Raw genomic sequence first — 19,355 nt, 5'->3', positions numbered from 1 at the left:
ATAAAAGAAGGAGCAGAGACACTAAAAAGTTGAATGAGTCCCCTCAGAAAGATGTGAGGCGATAGCGCATTTATAAATAAGAACAGGCTTCTATGAAAAAGGAGCAAACAAACAACATAAAAGAGGTCTTGAGAAATTAAACACTGATTCTCCAATTAAATTTTTAAAATTTATAGAATTGAGTCATTGATATGGCTGAAAACAAATTAGTAGTCTGGAAGATAAAGTTGAGAAAATAGCTCAGGATGTAGAGAATGACAGAAAAGGAAAAATATGAGAGAGTTGATGAGATGCAGGATAGATCCAGAGAGCTATTAATATGTAACTAATTCAAAATGTAAAAACAAAGAGAAAAATACGGAATCAGCCTAAATGTCCATTAACCAACAAGCGGATAAAGAAAATGTATGTATGTGTGTATATATGTATGTGTGCGTATGTATATATATTATATATGTGTATATATACATATACCATGGAATACTACTCAGCCATAAAAAGGAATGAAATAACAGCATTTGCAGCAACCTGGATGGAGTTGGAGACCATTATTCTAAGTGAAGTAACTCAGGAATGGAAAACCAAACATCATTATGTTCTCACTTATAAGTGGGAGCTAAGCTATGCTATGAGGACACAAAGGCATAAGAATGATATAACGGACTCTGAGTTCCCTGGGGGGCAGGGTGGGAGGGGCATGAGGGATGAAAGACACTGGGTACAGTGTACACTGCTCGGGTGATGGGCGCACCAAAATCTCAGAAATCACCACTAAAGAACTTATCCATGTAACCAAACACCACCTGTTCCCCCAAAAGTATTCAAAAAAAAAAAAAAAAGACAAAAAGGGGGAAAAAATCCAATAAATAGAAAAAGAAAATTTCTCTGAACTAAAGACACTCTTTTTAGATGGAAAATACCATGTTTCAAGAAATATCCTGTTGAAAATTTGAAATTCCTAGTGTAGGCTGGGTGCAGTGGCTCACACCTGTAATCCCAGCACTTTGGGAGGCCAAGGCAGGAGGATATCTTGCGGCAAGAAGTTCGAGACCAGCCTGGCCAATGTAGTGAGACCCTGTCTCAAAATATCAAAAATAAAAATAAAAATTCCTAGTGTAAAGCTTACAGAGTGAATCAACAGGATACCTACCACAAAAAAGCATGTAAGATTATCATCACTATTTTCATTAGTAACATTGATGCTAAAAGACAGAGGAGCAAAACTTCAAAGTTCTCAAGGAAAATTATTTTGAACCTAAATTTATAGGCAGCCAAACTCTTATTCACGAATGAAGGCACAATAAGATATTTAATGACTCGAAAAGTTTCTCCCTATCTCGAAGGTTTCATCCTTTCTGGTATGACTTGGGGATGTAATGCAGCAAAAAGAAACAAGAATTCAAATAAATAGAAGAACTGCCTGAAAAATGAAATGAAAATTAATTTTAAGTTGTTAGATATTTAAAAAGAGGCCTAGAAAGCTGTTGGCTCAAGTTAGGACAGGGAAGACAGGACGTGGTGATTGAAGAACATCTTTAAAAAGAACATGGATTTAAAAATATGGTTTAATAATCTGGAAGATCTTAGATATGTAAAAAAGCTAAAGGGGAACAGAATATCCCATCCCAAAATATGCTACTTTGATACATTGATTGTTTTGAGCTGAGGGTAATTGAGAAAAAGCAGACACAGGAAAAGCTATTTTCCCCCTGTTTGCCTAAAAGGAGGGCATAACATTCCCTTGTGATAGTGTTCTCTCTTGTACCAGGACAGAAAGAGTAACCTTTATTTCTGGAGATGGAGATGGTGCCGAGATGTCTGCATAAACAAATCTCACTAAATAACTTTTACCTTCATTGGATTTTCCCCCAGATATTTACCTTTCTACAATTTACTGGCCCTAAAAACCCAAACTCCCTCTTCTTTGTTAGTCATTTCTCAACAATCTTTCACCTTTGGTTAAAATGGTACTTATGGCCCCAAGACTAGCCACTTATTTGGGTTTTTACTTCTTTTCTATGGAGCTCCCATGCACATAAAATTTAAAATAAAATTCGTATGCCTTTTCCCCCTGTCAATTTGACTTTTGCCAGTTTAATTCACAAGGCCCAACTGAAGAGGGTAGAGGAAAATTTTCCTCTTCTACATAAATAAGATAAAAAACATGTTCATCTACTTTGTGTTTGTCAAGCATGGATCAAATTCAAAACTTTACATTTGCCATGATTCTAGAACTAGCACAGAAATAATTTTTTTTTAAAAAGGAGAAAAAGATGGCTTCAGAGTTTTTAGGAGCTACAATTAGAGGTTGTGGATGACATGATTAAGTACTGGCCCCAGGGTGTTCTCTCCTCATTAAATGGTCTGATCATCCTACTAGAAGGCTTCATTTTATAAGAGAAGAATTCATTGTTTTAATAAGTTTAATCCAAAACACTTGAGTCAGTAAATTCCTGATTTAAAATTCCTACAAAATATTACTCCATACTCCCAAGTTGACTTTTTTCTTGTTAGATTGATTTATTAGTACCTACTCTCCCTCCTAAGTTTTCAACTACAAAGTATTGTTTTCTCTTTTGAAGCCCAAGCACATACTTCGGAGAACATTATAGAAATGCTGTGATTCACCCTATGAGTTATAACCACAGTCTCTCAATCACACGATGGAGAGTAGAGCCCTGGAGAGGCTATTCAAGGGGTTACGTGTAATGAACTCTCTAAATACAATTCACTTGAACAGTGTGCTGGGCCAGGCCACACCTGTCTGGGTGGTGGTCGGAGGGCTGTGGCTCCATTCCCCACTGGTTGGGCCACAATCCTTGCCAAGCAATAGGCACCTATTAGCAGATTTTACACCGTCTGATGAGCCAGGGTACATGGCTTCCATATTCTCACTTATGGGATGTGTGGTTGCTACTCAGAAATCAATAAAATCTAAAATAATTATAATTTGGTTTCTGCCTTATTGTAAACAAATGTGTCATTTCTCCAGACATGGGACAACTACTATAGTGATTTTGATTTTTATTACATTCAGTGCAGCAGATTTTTGTGGAGTCTCTATGCTGTCATTGCAAGATCATGGCATTGATCTTGAATCTATAGGGATAAAATAAATCCTGGCATACATCTAATGTAAAAAATAATCTCTACCTTCAAGGAGTTTGCACTCTATGGAGAATGGAAGAGTGTTGGAATGCATTTTCAGAGCACTGCATGTGAAGCAGAGAGATAATGCTTATGTATATTTAAAACTACATAAATAATAAAGAAAAGAAAAAGAAAAAATGGAACTGGGATGCCTTAAAATTCTTCAGAACATGGAAATGAAATGTTGCTTTCTGGCTGGCTAACCCCTAAGGCAATCAAAATAGAATATAATTAGCTATCTATTGCTGCCAGGGCTTAAACCATTTTTCCAAATTGTGTTTGCCAAGACAAAAGGAGGTATTTTCTGTAGTACAGGAGAGGTGAATGAGAGGATGAGTGGGTTGAACAGTCCCGAGTAATTATTGCATTTATTTAGGTTTCTGCAGCTAACTATCAGGCCCTTGGCTTATGATAGCAAATGATAATGAACAGTCAAAAGGCAGAAATAGCAGCATTCACCCTATCATGACACAGGGACATTATATTCTTTTTATACACAATACAGTGCAAAGGTTCAGGGAGAGCGAGAAGTATGACCTGAAGCCATTTTTCCACTACTCATCATTTTTGACAGTTACAAGAAATCCAGAGAAGGGATTTTCTTGTCTAATTATTTCTAACCTTAAAGTTCAGGGAGTCAGTCTTTCTCGAGATTAGGATTCACTAAATACATCCTGAGGAAAGGGTGCAGTACATGTTCTGCGAATACTGTCCAGGAGCTGTGAACTCTCTCCCTTTATTTAGGATATCAGAGGAAGGGGCAGGAGAGGGGAGGAGAGTTCAGTCATCTCAGCTTGAAGCAAGTGCTCGGTAAGCACTTTGGTATCGCTCCCAAGGGGGACTGTATCACTTCCATCCCAATGACTGAACTCGACCTGAATGCAGACCGCTGAGTCCAAGTCCCAAGCCTCAGGACCCCAGGAGTTACTAGAAAGAAACGCTCAGAGCTGCTTTCTGGTAGATTATTAGTGGGAGAATACATTTCCCCTAAGATACCTAAAATCAATGCAAAGAGGACCTCAGAAGTATGTATTTTGCTGAACTTGAAACATCAGAGAAATTGTTCAAAAATCCCCTGAAGAGATAAATATGCTGATATTCAAATTTTTACCTATCTTGATGATTCTCACATGCTTTGATTTCTCAAGGATGTTGCATGAAAATCATTTTTCCTCTATTAGAAATTCATGAGCACCTGCTGCTTACTTCCCAGCGGCAGTCCTTGGGACCTGGTATGTGGGCACTTTAAAAAGATGCTTCAGGAGAGCATTTTATGCTCTGTGCAGGGACCTGCTCCTGCAGGCAATTGGCACGTGTAGTCACAGAGCCCGAAGCTCTGGGGCTGTCACATAAATTGCACAGAATCAGAGGCTGCCCCCCACACAGCAGCCCAACCACCCCAGATGGCCCCACTCTACCTTCAGTCCCCCAGGGAAGGGGTTTCCACCCTCTCCCGCCATTCACTATGTCTGAGCTTGAAATATTAAAATAGAGTACTTGTTTCACATATAACTCCAATTCCAACAGCTGTAATTAAGAACACATAGAGGCCAGCTGCTTATTATATGTAGGCAGGAGCTCCAAAATACTTAATCAGAATTTGCAATTAGTTGTCATTATCCTCAGAATACCTCTACTTCTTTGATGCTTGTATATTTCTATAGGTTCTGTATATTCTGTATTCTAGTTCTGTTTAGGAGTTGTTTGCTGTAAGATCCTTGGCAAGCCAATAAGCTTCTCCATGCCTCAGTTGTCCATCTGGCAGTGGGGAGAGAGCTACACAGGGTGATTTCAACAACCCTGGCAATTAACCTTGTTATGATTCAGTGACTCCATGAATCCCTAATATTCCGGGAGTATTTTTCAAGGCTTTGTTGGAAATTGTTGAGTCACACTGGAATGAACTGCCATTATGAGATGAGGTTGGAATGTTCTGATCGCTCCAAGGGTAAGACTGGGCTGAGGAATGTGGAGGAGGGCTGCGACGAGGTGTGGGATGGGAAAGTCATCATCAGATGCGTGGAGCTGGCATATCCTAGGCCAACAGACAAGATTAGGCAGATTTCCAGCACCTGATGAATGGCCAGCTGCAATCAGAATTACGATTCTTCCCCGAAGAGCAAGCAGCCTATGATTTGTTTGGCAGAAGCCTCAGAGTCGTGATGATGATGATTTGCACCGGCCTTTGGGTGAGTCAGCGCTGACACGAGGCACCGACAAGCTTGGCAGCAGAGACTGACAGTGACTGTTCTGGACTGTTACACACATTTCAGAAGGCTTGCTGTAGATACCCAGGAACAAAATATCTTCCCCACACTACAAACTGAAACCCTCATGAACAAAGCCTGAAGTGAGAGGCTTGGCCCTGGGACATCTCAGGGGTGAATCCACCCTATATTAATGGAGTCATAGTCAGCTGCAGGCACCCCCAAGCAAAGGACGCTAGAAATTCCCAGAAGATAAGCAGATCTGAAGCAAGGACCAAGGGCTTTGAAACTTTCTTTTCTTTTCTTTCCTTCCTTTCTTTGTTTTTTTCAAGATGGAGTTTTGCTCTTGTCACCCAGGCTGGAGTGCAATGGTGCCATCTCAACTCACTGCAACCACCACCTCCCAGGTTCAAGCAATTCTCCTGCCTCAGCCTCTCACGTAGGTGGGATTACAGGCATGCACCACCGCGCCTGGCTAATTTTTGTATTTTTAGTAGAGACAAGGTTTCACCACTTTGGCCAGGCTGGTCTCGAACTCCTGACCTCAGGTGATCTGCCCGCCTCGGCCTCCCAAAGTGCTGGGATCATAGGTGTGAGCCACCGCGCCTGGCTGAAATTGTCTTTCAAAAGTCTGAGCTCAGTGGCTTATGGGAATATCTAACATGGATGGCCTGAAGGCAGGTGAATCATCCTAGACCAGCCCCCGGCACTCCCTGTGCCAGGCAGAAGGGAAAGAGTAGCGCAGTGGGAAGTTGGTTCCCAGGGGGTCTGCCTCTCCAGGTCTTCCTGCTGAGCAGCCGGCAGCACTTCGGGCACGAGAGGACATTGTCCTCCTTTGACCTCACCTGGAGCAGGCTTTCCAGGTTGTCTCTGGGGAAGGTGTTTATTATTATTATAATAAAAATATTTTATATTATATATAAATATATATTTTATATAATATATATTTATATATTATATATAAATATAAAATATACATATATAAAATATATAAATATAAAATATATATTTATATATAATATAAAATATATAAATATAAAGTATATATTTATATATAATATAAAATATATAAATATAAAGTATATATTTATATATAATATAAAATATATAAATATAAAGTATATATTCATATATAATATAAAATATATAAATATAAAGTATATATTCATATATAATATAAAATATATAAATATAAAGTATATATTCATATATAATATAAAATATATAAATATAAAGTATATATTTATATATAATATAAAATATATAAATATAAAGTATATATTTATATATAATATAAAATATATAAATATAAAGTATATATTTATATATAATATAAAATATATAAATATAAAGTATATATTTATATATAATATAAAATATATAAATATAAAGTATATATTTATATATAATATAAAATATATAAATATAAAGTATATATTTATATATAATATAAAATATATAAATATAAAGTATATATTTATATATAATATAAAATATATAAATATAAAGTATATATTTATATATAATATAAAATATATAAATATAAAGTATATATTTATATATAATATAAAATATATAAATATAAAGTATATATTTATATATAATATAAAATATATAAATATAAAGTATATACTTATAAACATATATTAAGATATTTAATGGTTGCATGGATAACTTTAATATGTATAAATTTTAATCTGTTGATTTATCGAGTTGTGACATTATCTACCTTCTCCCTATTCTGTAAGATGAGGAAAGTAGATGGTGACCACCATCCCAGGCCTCCATCCTTTCCCCTCTCAACTGGCCTGCTGATTAATTTCATTATCTAGGCTAGTAACTTCTGCACTCTGTTCTGTAATTTTAAGTTGGCTTTCTGTACTTTGTGTATAGCTTGACTTTAAATAAAAAAGGCTAAAAACCAATAAGAGACATTCCTAATATTAAGATAATATACAGCCTGGGCGTGGTAGCTCATGCTTGTACTCCCAGCACTTTGGGAGGCTGAGGTGGGAAGATTGCTTGAGGCCAGTTCAAGACCATTCTGGGCAACATGGTGAGACCTCATCTCTACAAAAAATAAACAAAATTAGCCAGGTGTGGTGGGATGTACCTGTAGTCCCAACTCCTTGGGAGGCTGAGGTGGGAGGATTGCTGGAGCCCAGGGGGTCGAGGCTGCAGTGAGCTGTGATGGTGCCACTGCACTCTAGCCTGGGTGACAAAGTAAGACCCTGTCTCAAACAAAAGATAACATAAATATTAATTGCAGAATCAAATAGTATGTAACATCCATAAAGATGGAAAGGTAATTTAATGTTGCCAAAAATATCCACCCAAAAAGGTGAAAAAATGGATGCCTTTTACTTTTACCCTTCTATTTATTCAAGTCATATCACATTTCAGTTTGCTCTTCTTATAACTTCTGAATGGCTTTTTCTTTCTGCTTCCTTTAATGGATAGAATAGACATATACCTTGGAAGGGAGGGAAAAAAGCTTTCCTCTATCCCCCTAAGTTTTGTGTCTGGGACCTGCAAATTAGACTGACAAAAGACAGATTAACAGAAAACAAAAGACATACAGGCCGCGCACAGTGGCTCATGCTTGTAATCCCAGCACTTTGGGAGGCCAAGGCGAGTGGATCACTTGAGGCCAAGAGTTTGAGACCAGCCTGGCCAACATAGTAAAACCCCATATCTACTAAAAATACAAAAGTTAGCCAGGCATGGTAGCACACGGCTGTAATCCCAGTTACTTGGGAGGCTGAGGTATGAGAATTGCTTGAGCCGGGGAGGTGGAGGTTGCAGTGAGCTGAGAAAAAGCCACTGCACTCCAACTTGGGCAACAGAGCAAGACTTTGTCTCAAAAAAAAAAAAAAAAAAAGACATACCAATTTTATTCAATATTTACATGCACAAAGGTTTTCATAGAAAAGAAGATCCAAAGAAACGGTTAAATTTGGGGGGCTTTATACTATTGTGTCCGGAATTGGTGGGTTCTTGGTCTCACTGACTTCAAGAATGAAGCCGCAGACCCTCGCGGTGAGTGTTACAGCTCTTAAGGTGGCGCCTCTGGAGTTTGTCCCTTCTGATGCTCAGATGTGTTCAGAGTTTCTTCCTTCTGGTGGGTTCGTGGTCTCGCCGGCTCAGGAGTGAAGCTGCAGACCCTGGCGGTGAGCGTTAACAACTCTTAAGGAGGCGCGTCTGGAGTTGTTCGGTCCTCCCGGTGGGCTCGTGGTCTTGCTGGCTCATGAGTGAAGCTGCAGACCTTCGTGGTAAGTGTTACAGCTCATAAAAGCAGCGTGGACCCAAAGAGCGAGCAGTAGCAAGACTCACTGCAAACAGCAAAAGAACAAAGGTTCCACACGGTGTAAGAAGACTCGAGTGGGTTGCCCATGCTGGCTCGGGCAGCCTGCTTTTATTCTCTTATCTGGCCCCACCCACATCCTGCTGATTGGTAGAGCCCAGTGGCCTGTTTTGACAGGGCGCTGATTGGTGCATTTACAATCCCTGAGCTAGATACAAAGGTTCTCCACGTCCCCATCAGATTAGTTAGATACAGAGTATGGACACACAGGTTCTCCAAGGCCCCACCGGAGCAGCTAGATACAGAGTGTCGATCGGTGCACTCACAAACCCTGAGCTAGACACAGGGTGCTGATTGGCGTGTTTACAAACCTTGAGCTAGATACAGAGTGCCGATTGGTGTATTTACAATCCCTGAGCTTGACATAAAGGTTCTCTAAGGCCCCACCAGAGCAGCTAGATACAGAGTGTGGATTGGTGCACTCACAAACCCTGAGCTAGACACAGGGTGCTGATTGGCGTGTTTACAATCCCTGAGCTAGACATAAAGGTTCTCCACGTCCCCACCAGACTCAGGAGCCCAGCTGGCTTCACCCAGTGGATCCCGCACCAGGGCTGCAGGTGGAGCTGCCTGCCAGTCCTGTGCCATGCGCTCGCACTCCTCAGCCCTTGGGCGGTCGATGGGACTGGGCGCCGTGGAGCAGGGGGCGGCGCTCGTCGGGGAGGCTCGGGCTGCACAGGAACCCACGGAGGCGGGGGAAGGCTCAGGCATGGCGGGCTGCAGTCCCGAGGCCCGCCCCGCGGGAAGGCAGCTAAGGCCCGGCGAGAAATCGAGCGCAGCGCCGGCGGGCTGGCACTGCTGGGGGACCCAGTACACCCTCCGCAGCCGCTGGCCTGGGTGCTAAGTTCCTCATTGCCCGGGGCCAGCAGGGCCGGTCGGCTGCTCCGAGTGCGGGGCCTGCCAAGCCCACGCCCACCCGGAACTCCAGCTGGCCCGCAAGCGCCGCACGCAGCCCCGGTTCCTGCTCGCGCCTCTCCCTCCACACCTCCCCGCAAGCTGAGGGAGTGGGCTCCGGCCTTGGCCAGTCCAGAAAGGGGCTCCCACAGTGCAGCGGTGGGCTGAAGGGCTCCTCAAGTGCCACCAAAGTGGGAGCCCAGGCAGAGGAGGCACCGAGAGCGAGTGAGGGCTGTGAGGACTGCCAACACGCTGTCACCTCTCACTATCTTAACAAAAGGTAATAAATCATGGGGAAGTGATAAGAGGAGGAGTGTGGGCATCTAGGGGTGGTAAATTTGCTTACCAAAGTTGAGGAGGTAGGGGCTGGTCATTTAAGGAACATTAAACTCTCTCTATGGAACCAGGTGGAGGGCCTACAGGAATAAGTGTCTGTTGTGGTGTGTGCTTGTGTGGACACTTAATCTGAGTGTGGGGATTTGGGAAGCCTCCTTACCTTCCCTCATTTTGTATTCTTCTCCTCCTCTTCCATTTTCTTCTCCTCCTTCTCCTTATTTTTATTTTTTGGTATGTTTTACATTGTAACTTTATTTATCTACAGATCTCTGGGTTTTTTAAAATATCTGCACCAGGCCGGGCGCGGTGGCTCACGTCTGTAATCCCAGCACTTTGGGAGGCCGAGGCGGGTGGATCACAAGGTCAGGAGATCGAGACCATCCTGGGTAAAACGGTGAAACCCCGTCTCTACTAAAAATACAAAAAATTAGCCGGGCGTGGTGGCGGGCGCCTGTGGTCCCAGCTACTCGGGAGGCTGAGGCAGGAGAATGACTTGAACCCGGGAGACGGAGCTTGCAGTGAGCCAAGATGGCGCCACTGCACTCCAGCCTGGGTGAGAGTGCAAGACTCCGTCTCAAAAAAAAAAAAAAAAAAAGGAAAAAAAAGAATATCTGCACCATAGAACATTTTTCACCCTCCTCCCTCTGTCTTACCCAAGGGTATTTCTTTGATACCGTCGGAACAGCCTGTACCCAGAGCTTGGATCACGGGCTCCTCAGCAATCTGTACATGCATTTGTGTCACTGAGTACTGCTAAATAAGATGAAGTGTTAAGATTATAGGGATCTGTATTAGGTTACAGATCCCGAGACATCATGTGAGGTGGTGTGACGACTAATGTTCCCTGGCACATTTTCCTAGCTTGGCCTTTCTGCAACCTGTGCAGTTTTCAAGGAAATGGCTGAGTGGTTTTGTTCTGGTTGAGTGGCAGGGAATGGGGACATGTTGGGAGACACCCATCTTATCTTCTTTTCAAATTGTGCCGAAGATCAGAAACAGGACAAAAAAAAGTCCAGCCCGGCTGGTTGTTACTGTTGACATGGCATGTGAGCTAACTCATGCTGAAATGCCCTCCTAGGTACAGTGATTGCTAAGATAGCTGGGCAAATATAGGCTCCTTTTTAGCTAAGTGTTTCCTTATATGGGGCTGCTCGATACTGAAAAGAATTGATGTTTTTTACTTTTCTACTGCCTTGAGTGCCCTGGTGTGGGAAAGCCCTGGGCTGGGAGCGTGATGCTGCTGAGAGTTGAGCAGAGAAACTCGGTGGCTCTCTGCAGCCTATCCCCGCAGAAATCCTGGCTGACTTCAGGGAGGGGAAGTGGGTGAGATCTCTTTGTATATCCTGACCTAATCATCATAGCCCTTGGCCCCTCGGTCTATGGCTCATGGTCTCTGTCCCTCTGTAGACAGTATGAGTTTCATCAGGCTGAAGATGGCTGATCAAAATAGCATTCTGCAATGAAGCCAAGGAAATACACTGAGTACAATGACATTCCTTTATTTTCAGTACAATGAAAATAAAATCCTTCTCTAATCATGAATTATTTTTGACATCTGAATCTGAGCTCACAAATCCCAGTTTGCAGAGCTAGTTTTATTTACTTGGATGGAGTGTGAAAGAGTCCTAGACCAGAGGTTTAGGAGAGGTGGCTCTGCTGTGTTTCAGGCTGGGGCCTGGTGGTGCGACTGGGCTATGGCCTGGTTAGTTGTAGGAGACTAGTAAGGGGCAAGACCCTGCATCTGATGTTCCCAAAGGACTGAGGCAAGTGCTGAAGGGCAGGACCCCCAGCAGAGCTCTGATAGGAATTGAGAGCATGACTATGGCAATGACCACGACGGGGGGGTGGTTGCTGCAAGCAGGGGGAAGCAGAAAGGCACCTCCTGTCCTAACAGGGCCAGGGCATTACAGTGGGAAGCAGAAGAGGTTCCCAAATTCTGGCAAGCAGAGTGCGGCATCAGGAAACCTGGTTTTAGACAGCAGGGCTCTGCTGGAATTCAGGGGTGGGGCTCTGATTCCCAGCAGGGAGATAGGAAAAAAGCCAGGCAGAACCCCAGTGCTAGACAGTGATGGGAGCACCGGCAGGGTTATCCAGACAGGGAGTTTTTACTACGTTTTCAGGGAACTTAGAGAGTCTTATCTTAGTGACCTATTATCAGAACTGAGGCACCATGTCAGGGATAAGCTAGTTACCACATCAACATGAACCTGGAGTCCTTGAATCGCTCCTTTCTCAGCCCAGGAAGGCTCAGCTGGGCTGAACCTAGAGGTGAAGGTCAAGTGGATGATGTGTGTGCAGAGGAAGCGAAAGAGATGGGGCAAAAATGATGCTGGGACCTTGCCTAAACCTGATAATTCTTGGTCTAACAGGGCTGTTGTGAGTTCAACATTAGGTATGGCATATTAAAGCAATTTCAGAAAGAAAGGTCATGTGAAAACTCAGGTCACATAAGAATGGAGGTTTTTCCATAGAAATTTTATAAGACAGAGGTGCTAGGGTGTCTTCAAGCATAGAACTTTTGCCTTGGCTGTCTGTTTTTCTGCAAAAGCCCTTTCTTCCTCCTCTAGGCCTCTGTAACCCCTGCTTAGTCTATTGGTCTTTTATTATTATTATTATTTAGAGATGGGGTCTTGCCATGTTGCTCAGGCTGGTCTTGAACTTCTGGGATCAAGCAATTCACTGGCCTTGGCCTCCCAAAGTGCTGGGATTACAGATGTGACCCACTGCACCCAGCCATACTAAGCTTTAAAAACTCATTTCGGGCCGGGCGCCATGGCTCACGCCTGTAATCCCAGCACTTGGGGAGGCTGAGGCGGGTGGATCACCTGAGGTTGGGAGTTTGAGACCAGCCTTACCAATAAGGAGAAACCCTGTCTCTACGAAAAATTCCAAATTAGCTGGGTGTGGTGGTGCATGCCTGTAACCCCAGCTACTAGGGAGGCTGAGGCAGGAGAATTGCTTGAACCAGGGGTTGGGGGGGCAGAGGTTGCGGTGAGCCGAGATCACGCTATTGTACTCCAGCCTGGGCAACAAGAGCGAAACTCCTTCTCAAAACAAAACAGCACAAAAAACCTAATTTCAGTAACCCTTTTCTGGGGAAGCCTTTTCTGCATCCCTGACCAGGTGGCATCCTGCTGCAAAGTTCTCAGCTAGCTGAGTTGGAATTTTACATATTTTTGCCCTATCATTTAGTTACTACCGACCTCTCCCACTGAAAGGCACATTTCCTGAGGATAGAGGGCATGTCTGTCCTTTTGTTGCTGTGTCCATAGACTTAGCCCAGTGCCTGGTATATTTTAAGTGTTCAGTTAATATTTGTTGACTGATTGAATGAATATTTTGAGGGAAATAGAATACTTTTTTTTGTAGGAGAAAGCAGGAGCATTACTGATTGTATTTGGTATTGTAGAACACTTAGGAAAATAGACCTAGAAACACATTTCAAAGACCCCCAAGATATCTGAGGAGACCAGACTGGAAGGAATTGTAAAGCCTGGAAATACTGATAGCTATGTTCTTATATCTTTGGCCCAGATTTGACATAAAAATAAGCAAAGGTGAATCTAAATAGGTTTTTAAAGGAAATTCAAGTTCATCTACAGGACAAATAGAGGATACCACAGTTCTATCCTGTTTTCCCCTCTCCTTACCCCCTACATTCCACATTCTGCATCTTGTCCCCACAAATCTATGTAAGTTGATACAAAAATAAACACTGGATGCATTCTTTTTTTTTTTTCTTTTGAGGAGTCTCGCTCTGTTGCCCAGACTGGAGTGCAGTGGTGCGATCTCGGTTCACTGCAACCTCTACCTCCTGGGTTCAAGTGATTTTCCTGCCTCAGCCTCCCGAGTAGCTGGGATTACAGGTGGCCACCATCACGCCCAGCTAATTTTTGTATTTTTAGTAGAGACAGGGTTTGCCATGTTGGCTAGGGTGGTCTCAAACTCCTAACCTCAAGTGATCCTCCCATCTCGGCCTCCCAAAGTGCTGGGATTACAGGCGTGAGACACTGCACCCGGCCTAGATGCATTCTTTAAGGAGGAAATAAGTCATGCCCATAGCTAGAATGGAGGCTGTAGAGTGGGGTACCCCTTATTTAGTTTTGATGAATGTGAGAATTCTTTGGTTTCCAGCAGCAGAATCTAACATTGGCCATGGTGTAAATTGCATAATCCAAGGGAAGGGTGGAAAGCCAGACTTGGAAATGAATTAGAATGGGAACATCTCTATGTAGCCAAAACTATGATTCAGCCTTGCCTGGGTAGACCTGTGTATATATTTTCTAAAAGCCTATTTCATTTTTATTCTATTTATCAGGTTGCTTGGGTTTTAAGTTCTAAGAGAAAGCAGCTGTTTGAGTTGTTTTCTGCCCAGAAAATCTTAATACTTCCACCAGACTTTACCCAACAGGGAAGATAATTTCTTAAAAAAAAAAAAAAAAAAAAAAGTGGGCCAGGCGCAGTGGCTCACGCCTGTAATCCCAGCACTTTGGGAGGCCAAGGCGGGAGGATCACGAGGTCAGGAGGTTGAGACCATCCTGGCTAACATGGTGAAACCCCGTCTCTACTAAAAATACAAAAAAATTAGCCGGGCGTGGTGGCAGGCGCCTGTAGTCCCAGCTACTCAGGAGGCTGAGGCAGGAGAATGGCGTGAACCCAGGAGGTGGAGCATGCAGTGAGCCGAGATCACGCCACTGCACTCCAGCCTGGGCGACAGAGTGAGACTCCGTTTCAAAAAAAAAAAAAAAAAAAGAGGGACATGCTATTTCCTAAAAAAGGAAATAGGAGTGCAGGGCACCATCAATGAATGAATGGATGAACAAAAGGTTGTATATAGAGATGAAATAGGATATTATTCAGCCTTAAAAAGAATTGAAATTCTGACACACGCTACAATATGGATGATCCTTGCAAACATTATGCCAAGTGAAAAAAGCCAGAAACCGAACCAATACTATGTGATTCTACTTACATGAGGTTCCCAGAGTAGTCAAATTCAGAGAATAGAAAGTAGAATTGTAGTTCCCAGAGCTAGGGGAAGAGTGGAATGGGAAGTTACTGTTTAATAGGAACAGAGTTTCAGTTTGGGATGAGGAGAAAGTTCTGGAGATGGTTGATGATAATGGTTGCATAACAATGTGAATTTATTTATTTATTTATTTATTTTGTATTGTGTAGCCGTTTGTTAGCAACTAAAATAGAAGGTATCTGTTGTACAACATGGGTAGTAATTGACTATAACTGGAGATTTATTATAATACAGATCATTTATAAATGCAATTTCTTTATTGAAAAGCTTCCACCTTTTTGTTTGTTTGTGTACAATTTGCAAAACTATTCTGAAAGCGGAATATATGTGCACAAGTCTGCAAAGAGTGCAAATTTAGGATACGGTAAATGCTTTTCAAGTTACTTTCAAAAAGCTGTCTGCCACAACTGAGCCTTTACATTGTTACCTTTTTTGATCAAAATATTTTGATGCCAGCCTTCCTTCCACTGCCCTAAACTATAAAGCATTTTTTAATGAGTTGAAATTAAGGAAGGACTATGCCTACTAGAAAAAAAGAGAAGAAAAGTTCTATTAGTTTGAGATTTCAGAATCCCCCCAAACCAGGACCAGTATTTTGGTAAAGGCTAGGCTGGGACCCTGGACAGAGTATGAGAATGTGCAGGTGGCCTCCCTGAGGATTCAGAGCTTCAGGGAACCGTGAGCGCTCCAGTTGCGTAACTCACTGAACTGTCTTGCCAGTTTCTACACTGGCTTGACTGGGCATAATTCAAAAAGGAAAAGCTCATATTCTTCCATTCTTCTGGAGCTCTGTGATAGCATTTAACACCCTAAAGGGATGTCTTCCACATATAGTATTATGGTGTTTCCTCAAGTAATTGCTAAAAGATACAGGGTCTAATTGTTCTATAATACTCATACCCATTTTATCTAGATGTTCAATGGATCTATAAGTCTCCCCGTGGGATTCATCATAGTAACTGTAACGGAATCTTTGACCCCAATGGCAAAAATCAGAAGAAACCACAAAGAAATTACTAGGATCTGCTAGATATTTACTGAAGAGTTTTCTGAATTCCTGTTCTTTTGACTCACTCAGAGCTCCAACCAGTACAGGAATAATGGTAAACTCATCCTTATGGATTTCCATGGCTTTAGCTGTACAAGGCAAATGCATTTCAATACCGTGTTCATCTTTGTCTGCAGAGACATGCGTTCAAACATTCCTGTCTTCCACAGTTCTCTGTAAATCTTTTGGTCAATACGAAGGTCATACAGAGGTGTCCTATATATATCCACACTGGAAAGTGCACACTGAGAGAGGGACACATGATGAGAAGGCCCAAGGATGAAAATTTCCTGGGTAATAGACGGATCCACTTGTTTATAAGCATGGGTGGCACAAGACCCACAGTACGTATATCCTGCATGGGGTGCAATAATGGCTCTAGCAGGTCTTTTTGTAGACTTTACTTGTGAAAGCCAACCTTCTAGCTGTGCATTCAGCTGTGGTCCTGAGGCTGCGTACCAGTTCCCAGAGTGGCTGGCTTCCCAGCGGACCACTCGGTTGGACATCTTGATGCCTGTGCTGCCTATGGTGCATAAGGATGAATCAACAGTGTGAGTATATTTAATGCCACTGAACTGTACACTTAAAAATTGTACATTTTATGTTACATATATTTTACCACAATAAAAATAAAGAGCCAGAATTAATCAATGTCAAGACAAGGAGAATGGAAGGTCATGGTCATTGGAAGAAAAGGCCACCTGGACACCTGGTAGAGTGGACTGGACACCTGCAAGCTCCAGCTTTTCTGTGCATCTTTCGGCAAGTCCCAAAACCTCCCTGGACCTCTTTATCTCAAGGATAATAACACCGGCCCTATTACCTACTTCATAGGAACTGGATGGTACCGTGAAAGTATTTAGTAAATGTTAAACATTCTGTACAAAGGGAAGGCATTAGCGTCTGAGGGAATGGAAAAACTCTTTGTAAATCCATATGTCAGTAGCCTGGATAAGTGGAGACCACCTTCCTTAGGTTAGTATTCTGGAGGTGACTATCCCACGTGGATGGAAAGGGTTCGAACAGAAAAATCCGAGCAGGACAGGAAACAGTCATTTATGCACATGCTACAAAATCTAAATCGGCCTGAATTGCCCTACTGTGCTGCCACTCCATTAAGGCTTTACAACCCTCGGTGGAAGGCTCAGCGGTATTCATAACTTTGGTGAAGCAGCTGGTGTTTCCAGCTGAGTGTCTCTAAATGGCCTGGCCAACAATGTAGCTGTTAAGGAACATCCATAAAAACCCAATAAGGGGTGCCTGTTGGATGCATATGACCTATGTCTGGTACAGGATTTGGGCAAATAAAGTAATGATTGGTTCCAGGCAAAATTCCAAAGTTTCAGCTTTGCAAACCAAAGGTCTATTTCTATGCTAACTGCTTATTTGCTAACATGAGACCCAAGGTACAGGGTTGGAAGAGATTTCATTTCAAAGATTCTTTTTTTTTCCTTTTTTTCTTTTTTTTTTTTTTGAGACAGAGTCTCACTCTGTTGCCCAGGCTGGAGTGAAGTGGCACAATCTTGGCTCACTGCAACCTCTGCCTCCTGGGTTCAAGCAATTCTCCTGCCTCAGCCTCCTGAGTAGCTGTGATTACAGGCATGCACCACCACCCAAGGCTAATTTTTGTATTTTTAGTGAAGACAGGGTTTCATCATGTTGGTCAGGCTGGTCTTGAACTCCTGACCTCGTGATCTGCCTGCCTCAGCCTCCCAAAGTGCTGGGACTGCAGGTGCCACCATGCCCGGCTCATTGCAAAGATTCTTCTGGTCCTGATTTCTGCCTAGATAAAAGTCTTCAGAGAGGGACCATTGTTAGAGCTATGGTTTGATCAGCCTCTAGAGTTATTGGAAGAAATGCTAGTATGTTTATAACCTTTGGGTAGAGTTTTCTGGTCATCCTTCAGTGATAGCATTTGGCTTTTTCACGTTAATGCATAGAATACAGTTCCAACATCTGCTGAGCAGGTGCTTGGGGCTTCAACCCTAGTTCTGAATTACATATTTCCTCTTAACTCACTGAGGGCTACCTGGCTTTAACACCTTCTCACTCTTGTGTCCTTAAAGGTCCTATTCTCAAATTTTCATTTCTTGCTTTTGAATTTGACTATGTTACATAAATTTTATCTGTCTCTATCTCTGTCCACACGCACACCCTCAGGTGGCCTTTCTTTCCAATGACTATAACCTCATATTCTCCCTATCTTTGCACTGATTGACTCTGGCTGTCCTTGTTATTTTTATCGTAGTAAAATATACATGACATTTACCATTTTAACAATTGTACAGTTTAGTGGCATTTAGCGCATTCTCACACACACACACACACACACACACACACTCGTATATTTCTACCCATTCTTTATGTTGGGAGTGGAAGGAGAGCTTCCTATACATGCTCAATTTTCCATTCTGGTGATTTCGATGTTTGGCCATTCAGAGAACCTGAGAACCAAGATGGCACTGCCTTATGGAGCTTGGTGTATCCTCCTGGGGCTGATGATTCCATGGTGGCCAGCCCATGACCATTTGGAGTCACTGCACCCTATTGGGAGGAGAGGATTGGTTCTACTCATTACCATACGACTAGCCTTTTCATGGCATTGGAATTATTGATATTTATTGGTTGAAAGTGAATTCATTTCTGTCTGTCCAGGAATAGACAGACCAGAGTTGGGGTTGGGTATTAGGGAGAAGAGACCTACATGGTCAAGAGGAAGATATGAAAGAGATAGAAAGAGGAGCAGAGAGGGGAGAGTAAGATTGAAGACAAAAGAGAAAGGAAGCTCGGGGGAAATCTGGATGGTCCAAGACAGAAAAGAGAAAGAGGAGTTAGGATGGGTGGGTGGGTGGAGGGTAGGAGATGCTGCTTTCTTCTCTGCCTGGGGAGGCTCAGCTTCCAGCAGCAGCCAGCCTTGGTCTGTGATTACATCTGGATGTGGCTGGTGGCAGGGGAACACCTCTCTAGTCCTCTCTCTTCATTTGTCAAACACATTCAAAGTCTAGCTCAGACCCTGGAGCCTACATCCATGTGGCCTGAGGGAAGCTCATTTTCAATAAACAGATCACCTGGGGAAGCGACTGGTTGCTATTTTTCACAGTTTCTGTCTGGATATTGACTTTAGGGCAAAGCTGCTGCAACCACATTTGTTTTCCTTTTTGAGTTGGGATGGGGGCATGCAGGGGCAAGTTTTCAAGCCGCCCCATTTCTGTATAGCAGGAAACATTATTGAAAATCCAACATGAAAATGTTTGTAATAGAAAGGTTTTGACAGTGTTCTTGAATGTTCTTGAAGATCTAAAGAAGCAATCAATCTGACTGACCTCC

General features: G+C 42.6%; 1 protein-coding gene across 1 annotated transcript; it reads right to left on the bottom strand.

The window, feature by feature from the left end:
* Window positions 1-15,743: 15,743 nt before the first annotated feature.
* Window positions 15,744-16,534, bottom strand: LOC100992037 (protein MEMO1-like). The gene is made up of 2 exons (XM_034963367.1): window positions 16,392-16,534; window positions 15,744-16,101 (listed from the first exon to the last, which is right to left on the bottom strand). The coding sequence occupies exons 1-2, from the start codon at window positions 16,532-16,534 to the stop codon at window positions 15,744-15,746; spliced, it is 501 nt and encodes a 166-aa protein (XP_034819258.1).
* Window positions 16,535-19,355: the final 2,821 nt, after the last annotated feature.

This window comes from Pan paniscus, chromosome 5, assembly GCF_029289425.2.
Source record: "Pan paniscus chromosome 5, NHGRI_mPanPan1-v2.0_pri, whole genome shotgun sequence".
NCBI classification, from domain to species: domain Eukaryota; kingdom Metazoa; phylum Chordata; class Mammalia; order Primates; family Hominidae; genus Pan; species Pan paniscus.
This window is presented reverse-complemented; position numbering and strand designations above follow the sequence as displayed.